This window comes from Leopardus geoffroyi, chromosome C1 (assembly GCF_018350155.1).
Source record: "Leopardus geoffroyi isolate Oge1 chromosome C1, O.geoffroyi_Oge1_pat1.0, whole genome shotgun sequence".
In the NCBI taxonomy this organism is placed as follows: Eukaryota; Metazoa; Chordata; class Mammalia; order Carnivora; family Felidae; genus Leopardus; species Leopardus geoffroyi.
This window is the reverse complement of record NC_059328.1, coordinates 161,632,099-161,652,532: the sequence shown is the minus strand read 5'-3', so window position 1 is coordinate 161,652,532 and position 20,434 is coordinate 161,632,099. Positions and strand designations below refer to the sequence as shown.

The 20,434-nt window shown below is 42.9% G+C and overlaps 1 protein-coding gene across 10 annotated transcripts in view; it reads right to left on the bottom strand.

The window, feature by feature from the left end:
* RAPGEF4 (Rap guanine nucleotide exchange factor 4) overlaps positions 1-20,434 on the bottom strand; it is a 292,801-nt gene that overhangs the window by 128,882 nt on the left and 143,485 nt on the right. For 9 of the 10 annotated variants that reach the window (XM_045480213.1, XM_045480214.1, XM_045480221.1 and 6 more), the window contains one exon: positions 386-458. In XM_045480213.1, the coding sequence (XP_045336169.1) occupies positions 386-458 (73 nt within the window). Of the gene's footprint in view, positions 1-385; positions 459-15,447; positions 15,471-20,434 lie in introns of those variants that run through there. The other variant, XM_045480217.1, reaches the window with a different exon arrangement.

Sequence of the window (20,434 nt, the reverse complement as noted above, 5' to 3'; positions counted from 1 at the left end):
TGACCAAGAGCATCAAAACAAAAAGAGGTGGGGCTCTCAGGTGTCTAGATGTGGCTGAGACAAACACAATTCATAAATCCCGTTTTACAAAGAGCACAGAAACACTAGAATTCACCATAAAATGAAGAGATTTTGGGAAAGCGTTTGAAGTATGAAGTTCCATCTGGTACCAAAGCACACCTCCTTCTAGCAGGTCAGACCACAAAATAATACTGTATTAACAGTTTTTAAAAATGACTCAAGTGTAGGCTGGCAAGTCTGTTTAGCCACACAAGAGTCTGATGACTTACTCTGTCACGCTGGTGTAGGACATATTTTTTGTCACATAAAAACGCATAACGCACAACGGACTTTTAGAGGCAAAATGTTCACATTTTTCACTTACTGTCATTGTTAGAGCCCGTTTCCATAACACCATAAGGAGGAGCCAGCAGTCCTGCCATGTACTGTCGATATTTCTGAAAGACAAAATTGTCAACTCAATGCACAGATATTGACTCACGTGGGGCATTCATTTATTTACACAATAAAAAGCAGAAATGTTGGGTGTCAGGAAGCATCTGACTCGAGTATTTATAGAGCCATGAAACGTGCTGTCTGGGATCTGTGGTCTAAAATAAAGATGCTGTGTTATAAGAGGTCTTCCTGGATGAGACAGAAAGTGCCCCCTGCCCCCGCCCAGGCAGGGGTGCCATCCCAGCCAGTTCATTTAAGTACTCGTTACTGACTAACCCAACTGCATGGGCTTCTACCCTCCCTCCACCTCTTGCCCTGCTTCTCACTCCAGCAAACGCATGCTTGGGTTTTTTGTGGAAGGCACAGACACTTGGTTTTTATAGATGCAGATACAAATAATTGTGCTGCCTTCTTAATAGGTGAATGGTACTGAATCAGCTTTCTTTCAAAGTAAAAAGAAACGCATCTCTGGAAAACGTCAGTTTTGAAAGAAGCTGATTCGCTTCCATTTACCTGCTTCTTTTACTCTGTACACCTGCCCGTTACGTGACCCCTACAGAACTTTCGGTATGTTGTCAAATAGAATGGTTTGACTTCATTTAGGACTATTTGGATTCCTCTGAATTGAATCCCCTGGCTTTTGGGCCAGGCATGCCTTAAAACCTGGGGCTCAGTGACATCGATGAGCCCCCAGAGTCTGTGCTGTTTTGAAGGAATAAGGCTTGGTGAGCAGAAAGCCTTTTAGACCATCCACTGAGAGAGGGATGACATTTACAAAGAATGGAAAATAGACATTAGACATCCTGTCTTCTCAGGTAATAAATACAGCCTCCTCCCCTCTCAGAATGAAAGCCAGGCAATTTTATTTATTGCATAGTGTCATGTATATTTATGGTTTATAATTATGATGACACATAAGTGTTAAATGGCATCAAAAGAATCAACACTCTATAATGTGTTTGTGGGTTACACAGACGTCAGCAGAAAAGCCTTCATCTGTAGCAATGGGCAGCTGGCGACATGCAGTGTTTGAGCAACCATCTGGCCCATTTGGTAGATGTGAATGGTGTTTGTAATGTAACATTGATGATTTCTCAAAAGAGGCTTCTTCTAGTCAAGATGTGACTAGCTTTTTTTCTTTTTTTTAATCCTTTTTTCTTCTCACTCTGAAGCAACTATACTAACACCTGCATGCAAACATTAAAAATCACGATTTTCCCTGCCTCTAAGTTAACTAATCACTCAAACATACCCACAGGACTAATCTATCACCCTGAATTCCTGACATTTCCTTTGATAGCTTCTCAGTTCTGATTCTCTTCTTTCTTATGACACCATCCACTCTTCTTCCTCATGAGAGAGCACTGATTAAACACATTTCTGGGCATGATATTATGCTGGACTCCGAACAAAACAGGCTCACAGAGAGCAGATGGGGACTGGTATATGTTCTAAGAAGGTTTTGTGACCCCCCCCCCCCCCCCCCCCGCCGCCACAGCCTTTTGAGTTCTTCTTATTGTTAGCAACTCCTTACCAGGCTCTTAAAAGAAATAATCCATGTTAAGTTAAAGGAGCAATCTGCTTTGCTTATAAATGTTGTTTTGGATGCAGCGGATGTTCTTTGTCTCAGGCACCTCTATGCCAGTTCCCATGAGCTCCACGGAAGCACCCCCTGACCCCTAAGTGAACAGGCCTTTGCCTTCTTTCAGCTCCATAGCACTTGGTCTGTTGCTTGTTCGTTCATGGAGCACATCATTATGGCTGTTGCTCCTGGTAACAGAAAATAGAGCAACCCTCTGGAGAGCAGAAGGTGGGCTAGTTTTCAGGACATGCATGCATTAAACGCCTACTATGTGCAGACAATGTCCCAGGCACTGGGCTTCCTGCAGAAAATAAGCAGATGGGCCCTTTGCACTTATGAAGTGTCTATCTCCTGCAACATAGAGCACCATGGCTTACGCCTAATATGAACTAAACACTTATCTGTCGAATTTTAGAAATTTTATGGAGAATTTCAAACATATATAAAAACAGAATAACACATACCTAACATCTAGCCTCAATAATTATTAACTCATGACCAATGTTGTTTCCTCTACACTCCTATCCACCCGCCCTTTCCAGAATTATTTTGAAGCAAATCCCAGATATCATATCATTTGATCCATAAATATTTCAGATACATCAAACAAAACTACAATGTCACTATCACAACTAAGAAATGTAACATTTCCATAATATCCATTTGATGTTCAAATTTATGTTTCATAAATGTCATTGCTGAATTGAATTTATAAAGTACTTTAATAAGACAACATCGGTCTTAGCAGAACAACTTTTGGCATAGTGGAGATTGCAAAAACAGGGTTGAAATATTAATACCTACACATAAGAAGCCAGCCTTTCAAAATTGATGGGACACTTTTTAGAAAACATCTGCATAATCAGGGAAATTGATTTCTTGTGTAGCACAGTGCAGAGCACTCTATACCAATCAGGATAAAAACAGCTCACGGAAATAAAACCTGTGTCAGAAAATTGGGACTCCTAAATGATTTACATATAATCTGCATACAGCTTGGTCTTCGGGCAGCATGTCATCTTCCAAGCACCACTTAAAAAACAGTCTACAAAAGAACCTGTCGTCTGAAAAGATGCTGAACCTCATTCACGACAGAAAGGCACATTAAAACTACAGAGTGCCATGTCCTTTTTTACTTGTCAGACTTGGCAAAGCTTCAAAAAATTTACTAACGTACAATTGGTGATCTCAGACATTGCTTACGGGAATGTAAAATGATGCAACCTCAGAGGAAGGCAGTTTGGAAGCATCCATCACATTTAAAAATCTGTATTTCCTTTGAGGAAAGACCCTCCCTTAGAGGGCAGAAATAGGACCTCCTGAAATACCTGAATACACAGGCAGACAGGCATATCTGTTGGTAATAGCAGACAAAATAACAGCATCAAACAGAAAACAACTCAGATGTCCACAAGTAGATGGCATCTGGGCTACTTCCTGATAAGTAAAGATGGGTTATTTCCTGATGAATAGATGATGTTGGAATATTATGCAGCCATGAATGAAGCAGCACTACCTGCTGATATAGAATAGTCTCCAGGGGTGCACGGGGGGCTCAGTCGGTTAAGCATCTGACTTCAGCTCAGGTCATGATTTCACAGTTCGTGAGTTTGGGCCCCGTGTCGGGCTCTGTGCCGACAGCTCGGAGCCTGGATCCTGCTTTGGATTCTGTGTCTCCCTCTCTTGCTGCCCTTCCCTTGCTCATGCTCTGTCTCTCTCCCTCTCAAAAAATAAACATTAAAAAAAAAAAATGATCTCCACAGCACTGTACGCTATCATTTTGTGAGGATAATACATGTGCATATGTGAATATTTATAAGGATTTGTAAATACATAGCCTATCTCTGGACACATACACAAGAAAGTAGTATGAACGACTGCCTCTGGGAAAGAGATCTAGGTGGCTGAAGGTCACATGGGAGAGGGACTTAGTTTTCCCTGTTCATCACCCACTGTGGCTGTCTGCCTGGGGCCAGACTGGCGGCGCTGGCTTGCAGTGGCATACAGAAAGGGATAACGACGGCAGTGGGATGAGCAGACAGCCCTTCTCTCTTAAACATGTGGAGTTGGGAATAATTCGCTTTGACTATAAAATCTTTCAGAGTGGGGAAATGGAGGATTCCCCAGGGTGCGGAAATGGGCTACCTTTTATTGCACTTATTGGTGCTCAAGTGATGAATTGAAAAACGAGAGATGAATGGATTAGTAAACCTAGACTGTGGGGTGGTTGGTCTCTTCATAGACGTTTGAAGCCATGCCACGCTTTCTGAGTAACAGACTGAAACTGAAGGGAATTCACCAAGACTCCCGTATGAAAGTCAGCACAAGGTCAGCTTTAACCTGAGTCAGCAGCTCTCCAGAGGTGACCCAGCACCTCTGGAACATGGTGTTTATGGTGTTTACTCAACGTCACTCCCACATGCCTCCCACACCCTGGCTGCTGGGGGTGTGCAGTGGCCCAGTTCAGTCCCTTGACAATGTCCTCCTGGGGCCCCGGTTGACCTCTCCCTGCAAAACCTTTCCCTGGACCCCAACACATTCTAACACATCAATAATTGAAATGCCCTCACTCAATCATTTTATTTTATTTTACTTTATTTTATTTTATTTTATTTTATTTTATTTTATTTTATTTTATTTTATTTTATTTTATTTTATTTTTAGGCTTCCACCATCACTCAATCATTTTAAAATCACCACATGCACCTGGGAAAGAGCTATACCTTTAACTGCCACAGACACAGATCCTCACTGTGTAAGGGCCCTAGCTGGAGGATTGTTCAACAGTTCCCACTCCCTAGCCCTGCATGAACTCTGAGGGCAGTTAGGAAATCAGTTATTCACATGACAAGAGAACCACAAGGGTCTTCCAGAGTCTTAGAAGAATTCGGTAGGACTCGTTCTTAGGATCTGCTCCTGGCTTTGTCACTAGTCATCTGGGTCAATCTGACAAGTCTTCTGAGCTCTCTGACTTCAATATCGTCCATAAAGTGGGTGCTCTAAATTAGATCAAGGGTTCCTTGGGAAGAACTCTGGTGGGTTGGAGGACCCTGAGGCAAGGGTACCATGCAAACAAAACCTCAGCCCCTATGGCAACTAGAGTGGCTTCCCTTGTAACTGTTTTATAAATTAGAGTTCAAAAAGCAATTTCATCTGAAAGATGACTTTCACTTCTAAAAAATAAAAGTTTACAAATCACAAGACTAATCCCTGAACTTCCAGCCAGAGATGTCACTCAAACATCTCTATAAAGAATCAACAAAGACCAATTTAGGATTTGTCTACGAGGTATTAAGGATTCTACCCTCTGTTAGAAAGACTCCTATGGTCGAGAATTGGCCGAGTGACAGGTTGCTCTGTACCTGAAAGGTTTATCAACAAAATTGGTACTGAGAATTTAACAGAGATGCACCACAGTGCATTGTGGACCGTCTCAAAAGGTGTACAGAGCCCTGGAATGGAACACAGCAGGGCAAAAGGGGGTGCGAGAGGGGTTAACAGAAGCTCTTCCTGGAGCTTACATTTTATTCTATGTCAAGTAGTTTAAAGGATTACTTTTATACTTTTATATTATGGGGTAGAAAGCTAAATTTGCATAAATTTTAAAGATTAAAGCATGAGACTTCAAAGAAATTTTGAGCTTGCTGCTGGCTACTTCTAGCTACAAAGGGTCTAGACCCCAGGCAGTATGTATTGATTTCCTCTGCATTTGGAGAACTTCAGTGGAAAAAACCAAGAACCTCTGATGTTATGAAAAGCACGCAGACATCGGAATCGTACAAGAACCAGGTCTTAATTCTGATCCTACCACATGCTACCTGTGTGAACTTGAGGAAGTTGGTTACTTCAGTTGCCTGGGTGAAGAGTCTCATCTTTCAGGACCTTTGGGAGGATATGAAATAAAATCTATAAAAGTGCCCAGCGCATATTAGGCACTTAATATACTTGCTGTTGCTGATAACAGCAACAACAACAACAACAACAACAACAACAACAACAATGCAACCAAGGATTAATCAAGATAATCACACTATTTTTGATATGCTTCCCAAGAAGATACCGTTCAGCTTTAGCAAAGAACATTCTCTTCATGACAATTTCACATTACTGAGGATGTGGATATACATAATGTAAGGACCTATAATACATCTATTGACCGGTCTGTTAAATAGGGCTGTGGAGAAATAGGAATTTAAATAATAGACTTTCTTAAATAATTTTATAGTATACTGCCTATTTTTATACCCACATGGTAAAACTGTCCAAGAAGAAAGAAAGGGCACAAGACAGTAAGCCCAAAAATAATTTCACAAAAGTAAGTAAAGCCTTTTAGCCATCAGAACTGTTTTATAGTCAAAGAGTATTTTTTATTTTTGTGTTTTATTTTTTTATATAAATATAATTTATTGTCAAATTGGTTTCCATACAACACCCACTGCTCATCCCAACAGGTGCCCTCCTCAATGCCCATCACCCATTTTCCCTTCTCCGCCACCCCCATCAACCCTCAGTTTGTTCTCAGTATATTTTTAAAAAATTAATCTGTAACTTACAACTGGTCAGTTTATGAAGTCACATCAGTGTCTGTGGCTGAGAACAGAGGGAAGAGGGAAGGCAGTGTGAGGGGTATGGCATCCTGGGGCTTGTGAGGTCAGATGCCTGTCTCTAAATCCATGTGGAGATGTGCTAAAGGCTACATGAATATGTATTTTTAAAATTTTTTATTTGAAAGAGAGAGAAAGCACGAGGCGGGAAGAGGGGCAGAGGGAGACAGAGAGAATCCCAAGCAGGCTCCACGTTCAGTGCGGAGCCCAACGTGGGGCTAGATCCCACAACACTGGGATCAGGACCTAAGCTGAAATCAAGAGTCAGATGCTCAACCAACTGAGCCACCCAGGCGCACCAAGCTACACTAATATTTTGAAGAAGACACAAAAGATGACAGTCTCAGGTTAAACTCTGGTTTGTCTCTCAGCCAACTCATGGCCCCCTCACTGAAGAAAGCTGACTGGAAAGCAGGTAGAACCACCCGGTGGAAGAGGGTCAGGGAGTAAACCCAGCTCTGCTCTGTACGCCTTGAGTCCTAGGCCGGTGCTGCTCCCATCCAGAGCTAGGGCAACTTTTTTTTCTAGTTTGCACAAAGGCTCTGTATGAGCCAGCTGTAGTCCAGGAGCCAGAATACAAAAGTGGAGTGGCATCTGCTGAGGGAGGAGGTATAACAGAGCCATGTCTCAGTTTACAAAGCAGGACTAACAGAGAATAAAGAAAGGCTGGCAGCTTGAACCCTAGCTGGACCCACTGTGACAAGAGAAAATGGGGTCCTAGTGGAGTATGATTCCCAACCCTGGAGGTGAAGGTCTTCCTGACACACTGTGAGGCCTTGTCTGAGGGTCTGCAAGCAGCTGCCTGCTGCCGCGACCTACCCAGGCTGCTAGCAGGAGCCCCCACGGGGGGGCCAGGGGGTACAGAACTGTCACTACACTCCTGCCTGGCCAGAAGCAGCTAGGCCGAGGTGCTGGGCACATCCTTTCCCAGCAACAGTCCCTCTGTCCCCCCGCCCCTCTGCCTAGGAGATCATCAGGTTGCAGGGAGAGCACAAGTAGCATCCTTAGGCTGGGATATCAGTGCTAGAAAAGCATTAAAAACAGGAAGTCATAAGGATGACTGATAGGCATTCCTGTGAACACCCGGGGCAGAGGGGATGTGTTCTGAACAGGAAAGCACTAATACGAGGTCATGGTAGAGGTGTGTGTGGAGGGGGCCAAGATTGGGGCAGAATAGAAGAGGGTCACTCTGGGGGTCTGAGGCTATATATCCTGTCATAACATCCCACTCATTACATCTGCACTGGGTTCTGCCAACCTAGTAAAGCCGAGTTTGTAAAATGTAATGACAAACAAATTACCTGTACTTTCTCTGAAAGCATTAGGAGTATTTGGGAAAGGAGCTTTCAATAGGGATCTAACGTTTAGGCCCCCTGTTTTCGGTTTCTTGGTAAGAATTTTTCATGACTTCTGTATTGTGTGCAATATGTGAGGTGAAACTGGCCATGGCACATTGCTCTAAAATCTCAGAGAGCTAGAGAATTCTCAAACATAGGAAGAACAGGAAAGAAGGGGAAAAGCAAAGCAGTTGTAAATGGAAACCTTCAAGCAGAATTTTTCTGTTTACCCTTTTAAAGCTGTTATTGCTTCTCCCACAGCAGATCACTGGCTGGACTGAGTTTACCTCTTATGCCAAGTTATTTTGTTTCCCTGTTTCTGGATTTCTATAGCATTCGCATAATAGGACTCAAAGAACTTCCATCACCATGTCTTCAATGATATTTAATTATATCCTTTGGTCCTAAGATAGATATTTCTAAATGGAAGCAAAATTCTGCTTGCCAACTCCTGGCCATTTTTAATTCACAACTAACCTGCCAAGAGCAGTAGTTTGGAGTGTGATAATCACAACGATAGTCCTAATAGAGAAAATTCCCAACCCTGAGTCATTTAGAGTGCTAGGCTAAAGCCCAAGCAAGATGACCCTGCAGGCAAGCAAATAAAGTCTCACTCAAAACGCACCTGTTTGGGGGCACCTGGGTGGCTCAGTCGGTTGAGCGTCCGACTTCGGCCCAGGTCATGATCTCGCAGTCTGTGGGATCGAGCCCCGTGTCGGGCTCTCCGATTCTGTGCTTTCCGATTCTGTGTCTCCCTCTCTCTCTGCCCCTCCCCCACTCATGCTCTCTCTCTCTCTCTCTCTCTCTCTCTCTCTCTCTCTCTCTCTGTCAAAAATAAATAAACATTAAAAAAAAATAAAAAAAAAACGCACCTGTTTGAAATTCTGTCTCCCACTGGTGGATGGTAGAGGGTGGGGCAAATTCAGATTACAGAGTCAGGACACAGACACTGAATCTGAGGCTGAGGAGGTTTGGGGGTAAGGGGCAGGGGGCATGGAGAACAACAGCCCTCCAGGTAGAGGGGGAAGAGTTGTGATATTAAGAGACCAGGCCAAGTGGGACAGAGAGTCAGGACAGGGGGCTGGGGAAAGGGGAAGGCAGTGAGGCTGAACAGTGCAGGGACTGAACAGGTAAGGCCTTTCAGGTCACAGTGAGGATTCTGAACAGCACCCTCATACAACACAGAGTAGTTTAAGTAGAGAAATGACAAGAACAGATGGGTGTCTCTAAAAGATCATTTTGGCTGCTGCCTGGAGAATGTTTTTCACAGGAAAACAAGGAAGGCATTGGGCCCTTAACGGAGAGACAGACCTGAAAGTGAACTTGGAGGAGAGGCAAGAGAAGGAGATGTGAAGTAGGGGGTAAAGGTACTTCATTCCTAGGGGTGAGGTAATCTCCAACTACCTACGGTCAATGACCTTAAAGGCTCAGATTTCTTGTTCAAGCACATTCAACACTTCTATACTTTGTTTTTTCCAAATATTTTTTTTAATTTTTAAAAAATGTTTATTTATATTTGAGAGAGAGAGAGGGAGTGCACAAGCAGGGGAGGGGCAGAGAGAAAGACAGAGACAGAATATGAAGCAGGCTCCAGGCTCTGAGCTGTCAGCATAGAGCCCAACACGGGGCTCAAACCCATGAGCTGTGGTTCATGACCTGAGCCGAAGCGGAACGCTTAACCGACTGAGCCACCCAGGCGTCTCTCCAAATCTTTTTTTAAATGTTTATTTATGAGAGAGAGACAGAGTGAGAGCAGGGGAGGGGCAGAGAGAGAGGGAGACACAGAACCTGAAGCAGGCTCTAGGCTCTGGGCTGTCAGCATAGAACCTGATGTGGCACTCGAACCCATGAACCATGAGATCATGACCTAAGCCGAAGCCAGATGCTTAACCAACTGAGTCACTCAGGTGTCTCAACACAACTATACTTTTTTTTTTTTCAACGTTTATTTATTTTTGGGACACAGAGAGACAGAGCATGAACGGGGGAGGGGCAGAGAGAGAGGGAGACACAGAATCGGAAACAGGCTCCAGGCTCTGAGCCATCAGCCCAGAGCCTGACGCGGGGCTCGAACTCACGGACCGCGAGATCGTGACCTGGCTGAAGTCGGACGCTTAACCGACTGCGCCACCCAGGCGCCCCTACACATCTACACTTTCAATATGACTAAAAAGTTTGGGGATTTCTGGGGGCTCACTGGAATGATTATAATTTAAGTTAGTGCATGCTCTGCATATTTGAGTAATTAAATTAGCCGTGAGTTTCTCTTAGGGAAACACAAATTGAAAGCAAGACACACACACAGTAGGTCAGTGCTAATTAAATGAATCATAAAATACTCTGCTGTGGAGCTATTATTGCATAGTCCATTCTCATAGCTCTCTTTTCACTGAGGCTGTACCTACTCCATCTAATGTATAAGTGTGACTATGCATGTTGAAAAAATAGCCTCTGCCTCCTTGTTTATAGAAAAAAACAGTTGGTTGACATTTTATTTAAGCATATGACTGACTGTTTAAGGGTGGTGGATATTAATATAGTTACTCTGAATTAGAACAATCAAGCCCAGCACTTATGAAACTAACAAGACTATCAGTAATACATATATCATGGAAACATGCAAATTCCAAGAAAGTACTTAAATATTGATCATACAGCATTAGGATGCACTGATCATTTAAAAACCTAAAATAAAGGATCATTTCACAGTAACAGCCTATGACTGTCATCCCATTAGAGCAAACTACCAACATTTTGCTTTTGCTTTCTGGGTCTACAATATACCGCACATAGGGGAGTAGACAGAGCAAGAGGGAAATAGTAAATAGTAATTTAATGGGTGCTGTGGTCTGGATGTATCCCCCCGCCGCCCAAATTCCTAAGTTGAAATCCTAACACCTAACGTGATGGTGGGGGGACTTTGTGGGGGTTCTTAAGTCATAAGGGTGGAGCCCTCACAAATGGGGTCAATGTTCTTCTGAGGCCCCACAGACTCCCCCATCCCTGCTGCCAATGGAGGTCACAATGAGAAGTGCCATGTGGCACTTTGACCTCAGACTTCAGCTTCCAGGACTGTGAGAAATAAATTTCTGTTGTTTACAAGCCACACCGGTTTTGTTTTGTTTTGTTTTAATTTTTTTTTTCAACATTTATTTATTTTTGGGACAGAGAGAGACAGAGCATGAACGGGGGAGGGGCAGAGAGAGAGGGAGACACAGAATCGGAAACAGGCTCCAGGCTCCGAGCCATCAGCCCAGAGCCCGACGCGGGGCTCGAACTCACGGACCGCGAGATCGTGACCTGGCTGAAGTCAGACGCTTAACCGACTGCGCCACCCAGGCGCCCCATGCCACACCGGTTTTGTAATAGCAGCCCAAATGGACTAAGAAGAGGAGGCAGGAAGAATTTCTGCCCCAAGTAGATATCTGAACTTCCCATGTTAGAGACGTTTAAGTTTCTGGCTTCATCTCTCAAAATCTGAAACCACTGGAGCCTAGGAACTAAGAATTTCTTCGGTTGTATTCTGAGCAAGTTTTTCTAGAAGCATCCATACATAACTCACCTATCCTATCTCCTCAACTTCAGTCCTACCCTATAACCTCTAGTGGGCGTTTAGTACCAGCTTTTGCCATATGCAGGCACATTGATCACTAGAAGGGAAACTATACAAGGACAGTGACTTTTATCTGTTTTGTACCCTGATGGAACTCAATAGCCTGGAGTCGGGTACTTCTCAGCTTCAACCACTCTCGACTTTTGGAGACTGTCTACATTGATTCAGACCCAACTCCTACAGCATTTCCGCCCATGCACATTGTTTGCACTTACTTTCTTCATCCCCCTTCATTATCATCATTTCTATTATTTCTGCTTCAAGCTGCCATAAACAACCTTACAGCATCCTTATCAATCCAAATCCAATATATCCCTACTGAACACATCTGGGAATCACGGTCATATAGGTGTGTGGTTGTGGAAGCTTCTAATCATCATGCAATATGATATGCCTTGAATCCTTTGAGTGGTTCCTGGTTTCTATCAATTCTCTACTTTAGATAATCTGAACTCTGTTTCTCCTACAGAGTGTGAACTCGGGGGCCTCACCCAGGCCCCACACTTTCTACAGTCCCCTCTCTATCCTCACCTAACAGATGAGGCCCCACATCTCCTAGTAGGAATACTAGGAGGTGTCAATAATGGAGGCAGTGCTTTAGCCATTCTGGAAAACAGGGTGAAAGAGAACAGTATAATGCCATATGTCTGAGGGGGTATGGGAGTGGGCAGGGCTGAAAGAGGTGGGGGGACACAAGCTTTAAGATTCAGGCAAATGTGGGGCTTTGTCCCAGTTCTGCAAACCTCCGCTGACGCTAACAGACTTGTGAGCTGACACAAGCCAGCCCCCGCCTCCCCTCCAGTCTCAGCTCCCACACTCTTCCCCAGCCATATTGGCTCCTTTCAGATGCTCTAGCACACTGAGCTTTCCCCTCAGGCCTCCTATATCTCCTGCTTCCCGCCATTGACCCTGCCAACATCTGCTCACCTGTGCTGACCCATGGTCTCTTCAGAATGGCCTTCCCTGAAACCCCAGTTTATGTTAGTCTCTTGTGACTCCTCTCCTGGCATCATGTCTTTGCCATCATGTCTTTTACCGGTGTGCCCAAGTAATGTGAGGTTATGTACTGTATGTGTGCTGGCTTAATGCCATTCTCCTCTGTTCCACTACAGACCAGGAGGGCAGGGACCACATCTATGTTCTCTCTCATTGCATACTTAGAACTGAGCACAGGGCCTGCGACATAGCAGGCTTTCAGCGACTATTTGTTGAGTGAATGAATTACTGACAGAATTTCTTAACCGCTCTGAGGTTCGGTTCCTCAATAATAAACCAACCACATACCCCTCACGGTTGATGGAAGGACTGAATGAGACAACCCGTGTGAAGCTCTGACAGCCCGGGCAAACAACAAATATTGGTTCCTATTCCCTCTACATCATGATTTTTTTCTCACACTGATTCTGCTTAAGGGGTGCATTTCCATTTAAAAAAACTAAGGCTTGGAGGAAAAAACTGTCTAATGCATGGAGATCTACAAAAACAAATCTAATGACTGGAAGATATGATGAAAGAAGCCACTTAGAACTGTATGACGTACGTGGTCAAATATCTCTGTGATGTTTGTTTGCTCTTTATGAATCAGCTTCTTGCTTTCAGAGAAGGGACAATGGGAGCATGTTGATGCTGATAAAAACAAAACCTAAACTTAACTCATCAAAATCTATGATACTGATCAATTTTGTAAGTTAAAAGGAAGTACAGGGGGACAGAGTGACCCGTCAGCTCCACCAGAATTAGTGCCAAAACACACTCATTAGTGAAAATGTAGTTTTAAGAGACCCATGCATAAATCTTGCTGGAAAAACTGGCAGCTATATATAAATAGCTGAAGGTAGAAAATGATTCATTTTACATATCCAACATTTTTTTTCGTAATTCCGCCTATTGCCGCTACTTGCTAAGGCCTATCATTTTTTAATAAGTTTGCCTTTTGGCTTTGTTCTAACTACTCTTCTCTCTCTCTTTTTCCCTTCCTGTCTCTCCTTACATCCTACCCTCCCTCCCTTTATACAAATTCACAAAAATAAATTTTACTTCTATAAAATAAGAACACATGATAAAAAACTGAACTACAAGGTGTACAAAATGAAAAAAATAATCCTCTCCCTTCCTTACCCTCCACCTACTAATGACTTACCCAGTCCCACTGTCAAGCTAATCACTGCTGACACTCACTTCTTCTGTAACTTCCAGAATGTTTCCACACACACCAATATCTATCAATACATGTATCTATCTATCTTCTTATCAATTGGTTTGATAAACAAATGAGATATATGGTACGTGATGTTTTATCCTTTTTCTTTCTCTATTGTATTTTGGGTGGCTTTTGCTATCAGAACACATTTCCCCATTGCTTTTTTGTTAGACGCCTCATTTTTTTTTTGCCCACTTCTCCATTTAACCCAACTGGGGGAAATCTGGAAAATATATTGAATCAAAATACCTTCCCTGAATGTAAAGCAAAAAGATAAAGATCATATATAAGGGTGTTATCAAGTGGAGATTTCAGCTATATTCATGAAAATGAGAGAGCACTGTAAAAATTTAATTCCAAGCAAACAAATATGCAAGCATATCACTCAGAAAATTTCTTTGATCTCTCCGATGGCTTTATCTAATTGGTGTCATTATGTTGTAACTCCACTGAGTGCCAACTATGTATCTGTAACCTTGGCAAAGACTTCCCATACAGCTGAAGAAAAAAATGTGTGTGTTCTCTCCCCTAACGCTGTCAGAAGAAAAAAGAAATTTAATTTCAGTCTCTGTCAGCTTAAGAAGAATAGAACAGAAATTGTAAAATATTAAGATGGTGTTTGAGTATTACTGTTAAAAGGAAACAGATTTACAGCTTTTGATAATTGTGTTGTGGTTATAGAAGAAATTGTTCTTGTTCTAAAGAAACATGCCCTGAAATATTTAGTATTTAGGGGTAAAGGAGTACAACTTCTCAGCTTACAAATGATTCAAAAAAAAAAAAAAAAATAGAGAGGGAGAAAGAGAGAGCATGCCAAAACAAGAGGCAGAAGTGCAGTCGAGTCTAGGAGAGTTCTTTATATTAACCTTCCAACTTTTCTGGGTATACTTTAAATTACATCAAAATTATAAGTTACCAAAAAAATGAAAAGGAGTTGGGAGTTGAAACTTGAAAGGATTACTCTCTTTTTTTAGTGTTTATTTACTTTTGGTGGGGGGAAGGGGCAGAGAGAGACAGAAACACAGAATCCCAAGCAGGCTCCAGGCTCTGAGCTGTCAGCACAGAGGCCGACGCGGGGTTTGAACTCACGAACCGCGAGATCATGACCTGAGCTGAAGTCAGATGCTTAACTGACTGAGCCACCCAGGTGCCCCAAAAGGATTACTCTTAATGCATTTATCCTGTCAACATCTGCCTTCCCCAACTCACAGGCTCTGCCTGCACTTCATAGGTCCAACAACCTCTGCTTCTGCAGCTAGTCCTTATCAGAGCGGAAACTCTGTCCCCACCAGCTGGGAAGGGCCAGCGCTGCCCCTGGGTGTCATGTGTCCACGTACCTGGCATGTGGGAGAGGGGTGCAAGAGGGTGGAAGGACAGCACCCCAGAGCTACAAAGCCACAGCCTTCCCCTAATCCCACCTCACATGGCCCCCATACCTGGGCTTTGGCCTTTACTCCTCAATGAGTATATGTTTGTTTGTTTGTATTTTGCTGGCCCTCAATGCAGTCCACAGCCTGCCTTGCCCTTGTCTGCCTGTCTTCCCTAAGGGCTACCTCTTGTCCCTTCCACTGCTAGTTCTGGCCTGAAATACTGCCTGCTGTGACAAATATTTTTCACTCTCACCGTTGGCAAAACTTTCCCCAGGCCCCACTCACCAGACCAGAGGATCCCTTGGGTCTCAATGCCATCCTCTATCAAATTGGAATTTTCTAAGCCCTTTTAGTAGTCATTGTGATTGTTGGCCACTGCCCTTACAGCTTTTGTAACCAGGTTTTCTGGGAAGTTCATTCTGGCTTCCATGAGGACCAAGGACACTGGATGTCCCATCTCCAATGTTAACAGAGCTGAACAGTCTAACTGCTCCATTCAGGTTAACCTTTGATCACACACCAAAACAGATTTTTCTGCAATCTAGAAACTCAACTTCAAATGTCAATTCTGCAGTCAGAATATGCCTACATTGGACTTTCCTATAAATGATCTCTATGGTGCTAGAAGGAAAGAAACAACCTTTCTATCAGTCAACACAAAAATCTAAACAAGATGATACAAGTGTACAATGATTATGAAAACCCAAACCATAAAACACGAATGTGTGCTTTCCAATATTTGTAACACACAGAGATAGTCTTGATTTTATTGCAGGTTTAAATAAAATTCCTGATGTTTTAAAAATAATATTACCTTTTCCTCCAAATCAATACATCTATAGCTTAAGTATCACATCTATTGAATATAGTGATTAAACTTTGTTTAAACTTTGTGTTTAAACTTTGGGGGGAAATTATAGCATATTGCATCAGAGAGGTAGAACAATGTTGAGAAGAGAAAACTTGAGGGAGTAGAGGAGTACCTTATTAAAAATTTTTTTAGCAGCCTCACAGGGGAAGGAAATATTGCCAACTGCTTTCCTGGATGGTATGCAGCTAATCCAGACAAAAAGGATTCTCCTTCCTTCAGTGAAAGTGTCAAGCTGAAAACGACACCATTAAGGACAGACATGGGGACAGCCCAGGAGGGAAGCAGCCAGGTGAGTGACTCTAAATCTGGACCCCAGCTCCCAGGCGGATCTTGTCTAACCCTTCTCCACCCACCCCCAACCCCTCCAAGTGATGACATTCTGGCTTGTCCCCTGCTCTCTCCTTCAAGCAGAAATGGGCTGCTCCAGCCTGTCTGCATCCCAGGAAACTGAAATGTCTGGCCAAGTGACTCTTCATCTCATCTGTGGGTGTAAGGAAGGAGCTGGCCAAAGGGAAGGATTTGAGTCTAAGAGAGTATGTTGACCAGAGACTGTCTAAATGGGCCCACAGAGTGAGGCATGCCCGAGGAAGGGAAGGGGGTGGGAGAGATGTTGCAGAGAAGAAAGGAAGAACCAGCGCTATTCCAATAGAGCAAAGAGGTGCTGGTCTGGGTGATACCAGTGTTGGCCAGCAGGATGCGTTCACAGGGTGCAGGATTCGGCAGCTCCATGACACTTCTTCCTGGCTCTCCTGTGTCCATGCCAGCTCCTCCTTCCTCAGGAGCGGACCCAATCCCCATCTTGATGTTTACCATGATCTCCACCTCCCTTTCAGTTCTTTGCCTCCTGCTTTGAGGATCTTCCACCTTGATGCTTGGCCCTCAAACCCGCAACTCCTGGATAGGAATCCTCCTGGGACCCACATCCCTCTTCTCAGCTTGCATCTACTTTCCCAGACCAGACCCGACACGCTTGTGTGCAGGTTGCTCAGATACCCTGGTTCCAGCCTGTAGGCCTGGCCCTCTAATTTTGCCAAATAACACAGCTCCTCTCCCCGAGGTCAGCCACCTGGGGGCCTCTCACCCTCAGTCTTGTCATGCTGCCAGTCAAGCCTCTCACCTGAAGTATGACACACGACACTTTGCACACTGCAAAGTTCTGTACACATGCTATTTATAAGCATTGAATGTAGTTGCTACGCCAGGAAACTAAGACATGCAGCGAAGAAGGAAATTCCAAAGATAACTCTCATTTAAAAGCCCCCCATTGAAATGAGTGCTCACCTTTGTTTTGCTGAATTAATTTATCCCAATCTGGTTCTCAAGAGACCACTAACCGGGGTGTGGTTTGTCTTTTTGGGGTGATAAAAATGTTCTAAAATTGATTGTGGTAGTGGTTACACAACCTGCTAAAAGCTATTGAATTGTACACTTTAAGTGGGCAAATTGTGGGGCGCCTGGGTGGCGCAGTCGGTTAAGCGCCGACTTCAGCCAGGTCACGATCTCGCGGTCCGTGAGTTCGAGCCCCGCGTCGGGCTCTGGGCTGATGGCTCAGAGCCTGGAGCCTGTTTCTGATTCTGTGTCTCCCTCTCTCTCTGCCCCTCCCCCGTTCATGCTCTGTCTCTTTCTGTCCCAAAAATAAATATAAATGTTGAAAAAAAAATTAAAAAAAAAAATAAGTGGGCAAATTGTATGGTATGTGAATTATGTCTCAATAAAGCTGTTTAACAAAGAGAAAACACCATGTGGACTTCAGGATGTGCACCTAACCTACTGAATATATCCACCTGGCTGCCAGAAGGAGGGATCAGAAAAAAGATGCAGAAAAGTCATTTTCTGGAACTTCTGGGTACGCTCTGCTGAAGCATACACCCTGATTTTACCTGCATGAAGCCAAGTCTGACCATCCCTCCCGCAGGCAGCTCCCCACACAGGAGCATGGAACACCAGGAGAACTGGTGTGCGTAGGCTTCTCTGTGCCTATAGCATGCAGAGTTACGCCTACTTTCTTCAGCATTTGATTTTTCCAAACAAAAGGAGAAACCGAGCACATAAAACCCAACAGTGAATTGATGAGCAACTTTGCATATATATAGAATTTCCAGGCAATAAAGCATGCTCTCCAACAAGCTTGTCTTTGTTTGGGAGAAAATTACGCTTTGCTTTCTCACAATGCCCTCTGCCAAGCCCGGTGTGCCCTCCTAATTTAAATTAGTCTTTCAATTGTATGATCTTTCCAAAGGAAACTAATTTTCACTACGCTCATTCAGGGAACTTAACCAGAACTTGAATTTTTTGCTGGGGGGGGGGGGGGGTGGCAAACCCATGTGGTAAGGTTTTCTGCTTTGCCACAATCCTGAGATTAATCATTTTTTGAATATCTATAAATATTATTTTGATTATGTGAATGCCTTTAAATAGCTGTTTACAAAAAACTCACAATACTGTAAGACTGCAAAGAAATAAGCCTAATATAAAATGTGAACAAGAGAATTAAACACAAATTGCACAATTATATTCTAATTTGTAGATTATAATTCAGTGTTCCATAATGATTTATCCTGAAAATACGTTATCTTAAAAAAAAACTAAAAACTGATTAAGATAACTTTTCTCACAAATCCTAAAATGCTTCATTCACTGGGTAATTTCATTCTGTGCTATCTCAATGAGGACATTTTGAATCAAAGACCTCAAGAAGAAGGTTAATAAATCTTGACAGCTTCCTTAGATTCTGTTCTCTTACTTACTGTTCGTTAAGTTCTGTATGAAGTTCAGCAGTTCACACAATCTGGCATAAAAATGGAGGATTTAAAAAAGAAGTTTAAAGCTTTGATTTCTCAGAAAATGTCTTAATGGTGTGTCTTTCTCAGTGCTGAGTTATTTCCCAGAAAAGGCTCTATTTTCACTATAATTTTCTAAAATAAATCTGATAGAAGAGAATACCATGGCAATGGGAAATGTGAGAAATTTGACCAAAGTGGATTAATTTTTTTAAACTGTCATAAATATACAGCATATCATATAAATTCATTATCTGGACAAGCCAATCATTCTGAATGACTTTAAAGGAAATTCTTGTTGGTTTTGTTTTCTTTTGTGTGTGTGGGGGGGGGGGGGGGAATGTTATTTTTATTCCTCCTCTCCCCAACCATTTCCTTCCATATACAAAAATAAGATAATCATCTCTGAATGCCCTCGGTGACCCAAGCATACAAATTCTGGGACAAATTATGTCAGCATAAAATTCAAAATTGGCAATCTCAGAGAACCAAGTTAGAAGTAGATCTGCTGTGTTTAAAATTAAACCATTTTAGTAATAATTAAAATCACATAAAATTGTGAACAAAATCTCAGGAAATATGTCTTTTTTGGCCTGTTCATGTCAGTTACAAATCAACACATGCAGTTTATCTCAAGTGAAGGGTGCACCGTGAACTCTCCCCAAAAGCAGAGTTGGTAGAAAGCACTCCTTGGATAGGGAGACTGCAAGGATCAAACAGGATCTTAGACTCCTTGCAAATACCCACTGGCTCAGTTGTCTAGCAGTTTGCCAATGGCAAGTTCCAAAAAGCCAAACTTTTAATTAAATACTATGGAAAAGTAGCATGCCACATGCCTAAAACAACAACAACAACAACAACAACAACAACAAAAAAAAACCAACAAAAAAAGAACAACGGCCCCAAACACCACACACCACCAGAATGGCTCATAACAGGACGGGAATCAAGAATAATCACTAAAAGCAGAATCCAGCTATTGTCTCAGAAAGATTAAAAACAAAGAATAGAAAACATGAACGCAAAGGGCTGCAGGGATGCTACCAGAGAGCATTTAAAACAGACCCAGAAAGTAGCAACAAATCATTCTTCTCTCCCACCTTCCCTCACATACCAGAAGCTATAGGGAGCTCTTTAGAGAAAATTCAAAACACAGTTCTTCTGTTTGGTATTCTTTGAAGACTACTCAATGTACGAAGCACCAATCAGCCAATGAACACGCAGAAAGTTCAAGTCCAATATTATGATAATTGTTATGCAATATTCATTGCCCACTTCAAAGGCCAAAATAGTGTGTGCAGATGCCTGTGTAAGAATGAGTGTTTAAAAAAATTTTTTGTTTTAATTGAGAGAGACAGAATGAGAGTGAAAGCGGGGAAGAAGGGCAGAGGGAGAGGGAGAGGGAGAATCCCAAGCAGGCTCCATGCTGAGCATGGAGTCCAACATAGGGCTTGATCTCACAACCATGAGATAACGACCTGAGCTGAAATCAAGAGCTCGAACTGACTGAGCCATCCAGCCGCCCCAAGAGTGAATGTGTTTTAAAAGTTTGGTACAAAGTGGAATAAGAAAACAGATGGCAAGACACTGATACCATTATTCTGGATTTCTCTGAAATGCC